General features: G+C 34.7%; 1 protein-coding gene across 1 annotated transcript; it reads left to right on the forward strand.

Moving 5' to 3' along the window:
* The first annotated feature begins 518 nt into the window (after positions 1-518).
* LOC140820407 (uncharacterized) lies at positions 519-2,599 on the forward strand. The gene is made up of 6 exons (XM_073180694.1): positions 519-650; positions 710-937; positions 1,097-1,273; positions 1,824-1,918; positions 1,984-2,110; positions 2,183-2,599. The coding sequence occupies exons 1-6, from the start codon at positions 519-521 to the stop codon at positions 2,597-2,599; spliced, it is 1,176 nt and encodes a 391-aa protein (XP_073036795.1).
* Positions 2,600-11,872: the final 9,273 nt, after the last annotated feature.

Below are 11,872 nucleotides of genomic sequence, written 5' to 3' on the forward strand. Positions count from 1 at the left end.
GTGTGAGTTTTGGCTCGAGAGAGTGGATTTTGCATTTTTAGGCAAATTTTTGAAATATTCGATCTTTTGATATTAGTTGTGCTACGAAAGATAATCAGTTCGTGTACTGATAAGTTGTAAGAAACTAAGAGTTTTGGTTTGGCAGTGTTTAAGTTCAAACTGAAGTGGGTTATTACAGTTTTTGTAATCAATCAAAGTCTTTTAGTGAAAACCTACCCTTGTGATATAAGGGTTGACGTAGGAGAGTTTGAATTCTCCGAACATCCATAAAAATATTTGTGTACAGCAGTTCATTTATTCTTTGAGTATTCAATCAATCAGTTAGTTTATTTCAACGCATCAAACTAGTTAACGGACTGATATCGACAATAACATTATTGAATTCAGTTTATTACAAAAATCATTCATATTTTAAAAGGAGTCAAAAATCTTAAAGTGTTTATTCAACCATCCCCCTTCTAAACACTTTGACCCAGCAAACCGATCCTAACACATTCTTAGGCCACATTATTTTAGAGATGGAGTTGAGGTCGATCTCAGCAAGGTTGAGGCAGTTACAGAGTGGTTTAGTACCTAAGAGCGAGATCCGCAGTTTTTTGGTTCTAGCTGGCTACTACCGGAAGTTCATTCAAGGTTTATCCTCTATTGCAGTATCCCTGACCGCATTGACGAAGAAAAATGCGAAGTTTATTTGTGGATCGAATTCCAGGAGAGTTTCAAGAAGCTGAAGAAAGCTTTGACTTCAGCGCCAGTTCTATCAATATCATCGGGGCAAGGAGAGTATGTTCTCTATACAGACGCTTCGAAGCTTGGTTTAGGCACCGTCCTAATGCATAATGATCGAGTGATAACATATGTGTCTAGACAGTTGAAGGTTCATGAGAAGAATTACCCAACTCATGACCTCGATGTTGCAGTAGTAGTATTTGCTCTGAAGGTTTGAAGACATTACTTATACGAGGAGAAGAGCAAGATTTTCACTGATCATAAAAGCTTGAAGTACTTCTTTACCTAGAAAGAGTTGAATATGAGGCAACAGAGATGGTTAGAGCTGGTGAAGGATTACGACTGTGATATTAGCTACCATCCGAGAAAGGATAATGTGGTCGCCGATGCTTTGAGTAAAAAGACAGTTGTTAGTGCTCAGTTGTCATACCAGAAACAATTGCAAGCAGAGATTCAGCAATCCGAGCTTGCAGTGTATGCTAGAGGCGAGGCTCCTAATCTTTGTACTATGACAGTTCAGTCGACTCTGAGGGATAGATCTGTGAAGGTCAATCTTCTGATGAGCAATTACAGAAATGGAGACTGAGAGATGAATATAAGGGTCGAATATGTATTTGGAAGAGGATGGCATTGTCGATATCGAGATCGACTTTGGGCTCCTAGCGGTGATTCACTGAGAGAAGTTTTTATGAAGGAAGCTCATAATACTTCGTATTCCATTCATCATGGAAGTACGGAGATGTATAAAGATTTGCAGACATTGTATTGGTGGTCGTGCATGAAACGAGACATCTTGCTTTTTGTGTCCGAGTGTTTGACATGCAAGCAAGTTAAGGTTAAACATCAGAGGCCAGCCGAGAAGCTTAAGTCACTTCCTATTTCCGAGTGGAAATGAGAAATATTACGATGGGTATTGTAGTGGGATTTCCAAGGACTATAATGGAATTCAATTCCATTTGGGTGATAGTTGATCATCTTACAAAGTCAGCGCATTTTCTATCTATCAAGAAGACATTCACCGTGACACAGTACGCAAAGTTGTACATCCATGAGATAGTCTGATTGCACGGAATTCCAGTGTCTATTGTTTTGGACAGAGATCCGAGTTTCACATCGTCATTCTAGAAGATTCTGCATTCAGCCATGGAAACAAAGCTATTATTCAGTACATTGTTCCATCCTCAGATCGATGGTCAGTCTGAAAGGGTGATTCATATTTTGGAGGAACTACTCGGAGCTTGTGTGATTGATTTCCAGGGCGGCTGAGAACCGAAGTTACCTAGTGGAGTTCTGCTATAATAATATCTACCAGTCATCTATAGATATGACTCCTTATGAGGCACTTTATAGGAGGAAATGTAGATCAATGATACATTGGGATGAGGTTGGTGAAAAGGAGAGTTAGGCCCGACTTGATCAAATAGACAGTAGAGCTAGTATTCAAAATTCGAGATAGGATGAAGACTGCTCAAGACTCCAGAAAAGCTATGTTGATAAGCGGCGAAGGGAGCTAGAGTTTGCAGTAGGTGACCATGTGTTTGTGAAATTAGCACTTATGAAGGGTGTTATGCGATTTTCCAAGAAAGGAAAACTTAGTCTGAGGTTCATAAGACCGTTTCAGGTACTAGAGAAGATTGGAACATTAGCTTATAGAGTGGTGTTGCCACCGATGCTGGTTGTAGTGCATAATGTGTTCCATATCTTGGTGCTGCGAAAGTGCATGTCAAATCCGTCACATTTAATGAATTATGAACCTCTGCAATTGACTCAGAATATGTTATACGAGGAAAGGCCAGGCCTACACAAATTCTGGATATGCAAGAAGGAAGGCTCTGGAATAGGGTCATTCATATGGTCAAAGTCAAGTGGTTAAACCATTCGGAGGAGGAAGGCTACTTGGGAGGTAGGAATTGTAAGCTCCAAAATACGATAACGTAATCCAACTGCATGCAAATCTAGAAAATTAGAAAATACCTAATTAAATCATTTAATTGCATTAATTAATTGTTGTAGGCATGTTTATATGTTTAAAATTTGGTTTGCAACTAGAATGCATTAATCGGTGTTTTCAAAGGTTATTCGAGACGCGATCGAGGAACGAAGACGAGGACTGTAAAAAAAATATTTTTATTAAATTATTAGTATTAATTATTTGACATATGGTATATGTACATGTAATTTTCGAAAATGGTGTCTTTTGATATGTTTTTACATGTCGAGTCCTATTTTAAACCGTTAATCGATTTTTGACAAAAACAAGGACTTTTTTTGGCTCGGTTAATATTTCAAAAACTTTCTTAAACGAAATATTTTTCCTACTTTCTATTGGGCCTACTATACTAAGGTTTTTGGACCTAATTGGCTACCTTAATATTTATAACAAAAATTGGTATTTTCAAGTCCTAAAACTCTTCAAAACACACGCCTACATCACCTAGAATCCTAATGTTTCTCTCCCTAGCAACATACACACAAACCTACACGTCTAAGGAAACTTTCACGTTGGTTTTGAAGGGAAATCACAACAAAGTCTTCCATATCACTCCGGCAACAATCCTTCCAGTCTAGAATTGTTTATTTGTGCTTGAATCATGCAAAGGCATGCCTTATTCTTTCTTTTCTCATCATCCATACCATATTATATGTGAATATGTGTTCTTGCATGAAAATTCTAAAGACATCGTGGTATTTTCGTTTCTGAGGGTTTATACATGAAAAACTTGATTTTTCTTGCATGATTCTTGATGGTTCTTGTTAAATCAAAGGGGCTGCCAGGTTAGGAATGTTAGGGGCTTGATTTACAGGAGGTTTTGGAACCCTTAGATGCTTGGTAAAAGGGCTGGACAAGAAGGGAAAAGGGCTACACGTTTTTGGAGTCCAAGAGTGCTAGGGCACGTGTTGGGAGAAATAAAGGAAGAGGCCGCGCGGGGTTCTTTCCAGGCAAGGGGATGGGCTCATGAGGGTCTTAGCCATGAGCCATGGTGTTCTACGCACTACTAGATAAGTTGGGAACAGGTAGGCGCACCGCTAGGTCCCCACTTAGCCAGGCCGGGCGCAAGATTTGAAGAACCATGCACGTCCTTGTGCATGGCTCGCTAAGGTGGGTCCAGTAGAGTCCTAAGGGTTTGGTCTTGGTCCTAGGAAGTCTGGTCGGGGTCTGGTCTCGTTTGTTAAGCGTTAGGATTGAAGGAGCTCATGGATGATTAGGGCTTGGCTAAAAGTTCATAAGGTTCAGAAAATTCAGTAGCTTTCTATGCTTTTCCAAGGATTCTAAATGGCTTGAATTGGGTTGAAAAAGGGTTGGTTAGGTGTTATTAAGCTATGGTGAAATTCTGGTAAAGATTGGTTAAGATTCGGGTTAAAACCGGAACTTCGGTTTAATTTTTAAAGCGAATTACGAATTTAGTTGAGGGGCTTAAGTTTACCACTAAGAAATATTTATGGGTGTGTTTTAAGGTGCTATGGTATTTTTGGATGGATTCGGGTCGAAGTTTTAATGTCTGGCAAAATAGTCATTTTACACCAGAAAAATTTTAGGAGTCAGGCAGTGTCTTGAATACTGTAATGAATGTTAAAATGTTTATTTTGAAAGAATATGGAATTTTATGATGGAAAATGATAAATGCTAAAAGACGTGTTGCATGCTTGGTTTAAAAGAATATTATATTTATGCATGTATTTTTATAAAGTGATGGAAATGCTGAAAAGGTTTGAATGAAGTGACTTCATTGTGACGGTAAGGAAATGGAGATTCGCGATGAAAACCATTTACGGGACTAAGCTCTATGAGAACCCAATACCGAATTTCCATAGGCCAAGACCTAGTAACAGAAAAGTGATTGCTGGTGTCTCCGCCAACTATAGGCCAAGGCATAGAACAGAAAAGTGGTTACTGTTGCCTCACCACTTGGTACCATGATTACAGCTGATATTGATCAATCGACCGAAAGATGAAAGGATGGTCACAATTAATGAACGGATTTCACCCAAAAGGAAATGTATATGTATATGTATATGATGAAAGGAAAATATACGATGAAAGAAAATGTTTAAAGTTATGCATGTTCATGAAAAAGCTACTTTTAATAAAAGTATTTTCACTGTTGCATGTGGATGTATACATATTACTTGTTACTATGGTTAAGGCTTGCTGAGTCAAGAAACTCACTAGGTGTTAATGATGCAGATGAGGATTTTATTGTTGAGACATAAGGGTTGGATGACTGAAATGGCTGGGCGGATGAGGTAGATTTAGGGTGAGATGATAAATATAAAAAATTGTACATTAATTAAATTTTTTATAATATTAATTTATAGTTTTTGTTTTATTAAATTTTTAAATATTATATGTTTTATAATAAATTGTATAAAATATAAGTAGTTGTGTAATTATAGGTTTTTACTATTTTTACAGATTCGATAAAACAAAAATAACCTTGGCTTTGGAAATGAGATTAAGATGATTTTGTACCTGTAGAAATTTGATGTTAATATCTACAATATTGGTGGCAAGCATGAGATAAAAATCCTCTCACAATTAGGATCAAATTAAGCAACAAATAAATTTACCAAAGGAGTGACAGTTTTACCATGCTCTAGCATTTTGACCATATCTCTCAAATTACTTGGTCAAATGGTAAAAAAATAAATATCACAATTCAATTATCTATATGTTTTGTTTTATGTGGAAAAGAAAATTCGGTTGGAAAGATTTTCAAAAGTGATATATATGACATAATTTCTTGGAATACCAATGAATACTTATGTATAAAAAAATAATATTTTATTTGTGGTGATCTCCTCGAATTTGGCTATAAATTGGGGTGCATTATAATATATTGAGATATCCCTCATTTTATGGACAAATCTTTGAGTTCATAATATTTCTCTCTTTGTTTTTTTCTTTATTTCTTCATTTTAATATATTTAACATGTTTAATTTCATATTCAAAGTTATATAATTTGAATAATGAGTAGCTAACGTCCCAAAGTTGAGATTAAAATGTGAAACTCTTGAAACGATAATAATGTTATTGAAAGGTAATAATCCATGTTTTATATTATTTAATCATTATTTATTTTTTATCTTATATTTATTTATTTAAGCATTATTATACCCTACTTATAAGTAGGAGTTTTGATTTATTGTTGCTATATGTTACACTAAATTCTTGGAACTATTTAAAAGTTAGTTTGGTATTACCAACCATTTAAAGTGGATGCCTTGATTTATTATATTATCAATATATCATAATATTAATTTCTTGGTAACATTTAAATGTTTGTTTGGAAAAACCAACCATTTAAAGTGGGGTCCTTGATTTAGTATTTACAAATATATATATAGCATAATAAATACTTGACAACATTTATAAGTTTTGGTATATGTTATATACTTATAAGATAATAATATATAACATAATATAAATATGATTATTTAATATATTGGAACCATTTTATTTAGTGAATTTCAATAATGTTCATTAATGTTAACTTTATTAAAATATCAAAGAGTGAATCCTCTAATCTCAACTAGTTAAATTAAAATTTGAACAATTAAAAATTACCAATTAAATATTTAAACAATTAAAAGAAAGAAAAAAAACAAAACAAAAAGACATTGTAGTGGACTTACAATTACCTTAACTTCCCTATGGATACGATATTCGAACTCACCGAATTATACTACTTGTGGATAACCTGCTCTTGGGAGTGCAACAATCAAAGTAGCACCAAGTTTTTTGCGTTGTTGCCGGGAAGTATAATTTAATTTTAAGTTTATTTAATTTTGTTTGTAATTTATTTTTTTTTCTTTGAATTTTTATTGCTTTTGTGTGTTTTTCTTCTTTTGCATTTACATAAGAATTTCGTAGCGTAAACTTAGTGGTCGACTAATTTGAAATAACCCTTTATTTTCACAAAACATGGCGGAAGAACATATCCAAGAAAATGAAGATGAAATTCAATCTCAACATGATCTTGATAAACGAAGAACACTTAGAGATCACATGAATCCTACATGCACTAGTGCACCTTCATGTCTAGTTTTTCCCCTGATGCATCTCATTTCAATTTTAAGTCTGGTATTATTCAATTTTTACCTAACTTTCATGGCTTAGATTCTGAAAATCCATACATGCATTTATGAGATTTTGAAGAAGTGTGCAACTCATATAATGATCTAAATTGTAGCATGAACACCATTCGACTTAAGCTTTTTCCTTTTTCTTTAAAAGATAAAGTTAAAACTTGGTTACAAAATCTTAGATCGGGATCCATTCGAACTTGGGATGAATTGCAACAACAATTTTTGAAAAAAAAATTTCCATCCCATTGAACAAATTCTTTCAAAAGACAAATCATCACTTTCACTGAAAAACAAGGAGAAAATTTTTATCAGTGTTGTGATAGATATAAAGAATTGCTTAATCTGTGGGACATCATGGTTTTGAAATTTAGTGAGTTGTTTCTCAATTTTATGAAGGCTTAACACCTAAAGATAGGCAAATGGTTGAATTTATGTGTATTGAAACATTTGAAGATAAAGATCCAAACGAGACAATTGAGTATCTCGATTCATTAGCTGAAAATGCTCAAAATTGGGACACTGTAGGTACATTCGAACCATCAAACAAGATTCAATCTCCCAAATCTGTTGAGGTATGTACACCCTCAAATATGAACATGATCTCCATGCTAGATTTACCTCTTTGGCAAGAAAAGTTGAGACACTTGAATTGAAAAAAAAATGATCAATTAAAATATGTTCAAGAAATTGTGTAACGTCCGAAAAATCAACCTACGTAAACTGAATGCATGCAAAATTGTTTTAATTGCTTAATTGTTTTATTTAATTGATTTTAAATGCTAGCATTATATTTATTATATGATTAAATGTATAATTACATGACTAAATGATAATATGACATGATTACATGAAATTAAGTAGTTTACCCTAATATTCGATAATAGACAAGGAAAAGGAGACCGAGGACGACCAAGACAAGAATATGTATTTATCTTTAATTAATGGCAAAGATTCCTAATATGATTAAAAATGATTTAATTTTCTTAAAAATGTTGGAGTTCGAATTATTTTACGAGTCGAATTCGATTTTTCCCAGTAAGCCGGATTTGGGCAAACAAGGAGTTTTAAAATATTATTTTTGGGAAAATAATTTTATAAATATTTATGTTTTACTTAAATAAGTGTTATTTGGGCCAAATTTATTTAATTTAAGTAGGTCTCATTACCCTTATGCTTGCAAGACCAAAAACAAAGCCCATTAACATGTTAATTTATTTATAAATAAGTTACCAAAGCTTTCAAAACACCACAATTTTATACTCTAGCAGCCGAAAACACACTCACACAAAAAAAATAATTTTAAAAAATAAGGAGGGAGAAGAAAGCTTGTGTTTTTGGTCGTCCAACGTCGCACCCTCGCACAAAATCGTATATTCGATCGTTAAAAATGCAAAGGCACGTTTTCTAAACCCTTTAAAAAATCATAATATATGTGTTTAATTGATTATGCATGAAAAATACATGGGTTCGATTATTTTACGATATGATACATATTTTCAACGTTTTTACGATTTTACGCTTGTTTTAAAAGAATCATTATGAACCCAACGAACACACTACCAAAAGATGATAAAAATATGAATGAAATGTGATTGAAAATGATATATTCAATAGAAAATAAGCTGGAACTGTAGGAAGAAATTCAGAAAAGGAGCCGTGGGTATTTGGTTGGCTTGTTCAAGGTTCATGGTTTTTTTTTTGTTGCATGGGGCTTTGAGGCTCGACAAAGTCTAGGGTATGGGTCCTAAGGGTCGTGGTTAGGTCCTCGGAAGAGTCCTAAGAGGGCTATGGCTTGAGTCATGGGCTGGGGAAAGTCCACGTGAAGTGGGACTCTCCCCCACGCGTGCGTGTGTACAGCAGCGGCAAAGGGGCACGCTGATCGGGCTTGGGCGAGCTAGGTAGGTAGGTCCATCAGGGTCATAGGGTGATGGGCAGGGGTCGGGCCAGTGGCTGGAACGGCTGGGCTTGCTGCTGGATTGAGCAAACGAGAGGACCGTGAGAGATCAAATTGACGCGCAGGTTGCTGCTTGTTGTTGGTGGCTCGTGCGTGGGTTCCAGGGTCTGGGCTAGTCTGGGTTGGGTCTGGGCGTGGTCCATGGATGGTTATGGGTCAGGTGGGCTCGGTGGTGGCTCGGCTGGAATAATCCTAGAGTCACTAGAAGTTTATCTGCGTGAGTTTCATCCATGCACAGATTTTGTAGCTTGGTACGAGGAGAGTTTGAGCGAGCTAGGGTCTAGTTCTATGGGTTGGGCTTGGTTAGTAGGTTCCTAGGTGAGTTGGCTCAGGTTGTGCTCGAGGTGGCTCGGGCGTGGTTTGAGTATTTTGGGAGATGGATCGGTTAGGGATGTCAATGGGTCTGGGTAAACAATGGACCCGCGTGTATGGGGTGGGTTAGGGCATACTAAATGGGTCATGTGGCGGGTCTCGGGTCTAATTTTCAGACCCGTCCTATGGGGCGGGTCATGGGTCCTACAATACCCACCTCATACCCGCCCCATATATGTGGATATAAATATTTTAGGGTTTTAGTTTTATTAATTTTCATTTTTTTATTAGCTCACCTCAACCATAACGATCTTAAATATTCATATGTCAACTGTAGCATTTGAATCTGCTTTTAGCAATAGTGGAAGAATAGTTGGTCATCATCTTAGTAGACTTAATATAACGACTTTGGAGGCATTGATGTGCTCGCGAAGATGGCTGTGGGCTGAGGTGAAAGGTAAATAAATCACAGTTTTATTTTTTTATTGTACTTTCGTTTTAAATTTTTTACTGTACTTTCTCTATTTAAATTACATTTTTTACAATTTGAAATTACAGTTTATTTTTCAATGTACTTTCTCTATTTAATTTTATAGTTAATTCTTTAAGTAGTTTACCAACTTGTCTCACCAGTCTTGATGAAGAGGAAAATTATCCCGAAGAATGTGTCTGAAATATTGCCTACTCGCTAATTTTATATTGATCTGTTTAAATTATGTTATGACTTATTTTTGGGAATGTCAATATTTTTTTGGAGAGCTAGTAACTCTCTTTTTTATGTAATTCTTGATGTCGTGAAAATACTTTGTTTGTTATTATTAAGTTTGGTCGAAAAAATAAATTAATTTTCCACAATATTGTATTTAGAGGCTTGTCTGTTTCATAATTCAGTCATGTGAGAAGAAAGAATATTTTTTTATTTTAAAAAAATTCGGGTCTCACGGGTCTCACGGCTCTACCCGGCCTCGTTTCGTATTTGAGGTGGGGTGGGTCCGAAGAATATTTAACCGGGGTGGGGCGGGTAATGGATCAAAAAATTTTTCATGGGGAGGGACTTGGGTTTAGCCAAACCCGCCCCATTCCCGCCCCATTGACATCTCTTGGCTCGGTGTGTTTGAATATGTGTCAAAAACGAGATTTTAAAGATTAAAATTGGAACCATGGGTCCACGGATGTGGTTCATGGCTCACAAGAGTATAACAAATAATAAATGTTATGTTTAAAATTTGGGATCAAAATATGAGTTTTGGATTTATCCGAGATTTAATAGTCTCACGAAACGTTATTAATTGAAAAGCCTAGTTTTAAGCTTTATAAAATTATGGAAAATTATATTTAACCTTAAATAATTATTGAGATTATGCCCATGTCATTAAAAGTGAGAAAAAAATAAAATCGAGAATTTTTACTTCTTGGAGCAAACTGGTAATTTTACACTAGGGAAAATACGTAAAAGCTTGACAGCGTCCCAAATGATCATAACACATGTTAAATGATATTTTATGATTTATATGATGATTTTGATGAAAATGTGATATTTTATTATTTATGGTAAAACTATGCAATTTTTACTGTCTCAAATGCTATTTTTGAAAAGTTATGTTATTTTATGATTTATAAAAAAAGATTAATATTTTGAGGAATGTGAAGTGACTGTGACAAAGAAGATATTTGGGGGATCAATTTTAAGAAGGAATGGCGAACTTACCATTTGTGGGGAAGGGAAAAGGCCTCAAAGAGAGCCTGACGATCGTATTTTCATGGCGGTGCCTAGTGCCCATGTGGAGCTGAAGACTGATCAGTCGACCGGAAGATAAAAGCTAGTCACTTTCAAATAACAAACTTCAACCAAAATGATATATGATTGAAAGTTTTACGATAAAAATGATTTTATGATATATGATGCTTAAATTTATTTTAAATGATTTATTTATGCTTAAAATTTATTTTTTTTGAAGATTTTACGATTTATGATTTAATTATGTTTAAAATTATTTTAAATGGTTTAATTAGGTTTAAAAGATATTTTAAATAAAAATATGATTTTTAAATGCATGTGAATGTATATGTATTATTTGATATCCATGTTTAGAACGTGCTAATTCTTTAGAGTCACTAGGTTTGTATGATGCAGGATTTGATTATTTATGGGAGGCGCTGACCATTGTTAGATATAGGATTTAAAATATTAGGCTAATGATTTTATTAGAGATGTTTTTATGCTTTTATTGTATTGTTATTCGATCTTGGTGAAGGTCGATTTAGGATGTTTTGTTAGTTGATTATTTAGGAATTTTATTTTATTCACTTGATATTTTAGTTTTTAATTTATTATGATGGTTAGAAATGCTAAGTTATTTATTTTAGAATTTTCGAGTTCTGATTTATTATTAGGAAAAAAAATCGAGGTCGTTTCAGTTGGTATCAGAGCCGAGGTTTTCCCCAAAGGGTTGTGTACTGTCACTCCGAGAAGCTCAAGAAGTCACGCTCAAATATGTGAGTTTTTACTACTTTATATTTTATATTCTTAAAATTATTTTAAATGTTTTTATGATGCATTATATACATGTTAGTTGCATGCCGCATGAAAAAATTTTAAATGCATGTTGGTTACGTGGTTTGGACGACGTGTACAGAGATGCCTCCTAGAAGAATATTGCATAGGACTGATGAGATTAGACAGGAGGAGGAGATTCCATAGCCTCAACCTATTCAAGATGCTAGTGTCTGTGTACTAGCCAGTATGGCACGTTTATTAGAGCAACACGTAGGGAATGGAGCAATGGTTAGAC

This window comes from Primulina eburnea, unplaced genomic scaffold (assembly GCF_022965805.1).
Source record: "Primulina eburnea isolate SZY01 unplaced genomic scaffold, ASM2296580v1 ctg1038_ERROPOS4800000, whole genome shotgun sequence".
Lineage (NCBI taxonomy): Eukaryota > Viridiplantae > Streptophyta > Magnoliopsida > Lamiales > Gesneriaceae > Primulina > Primulina eburnea.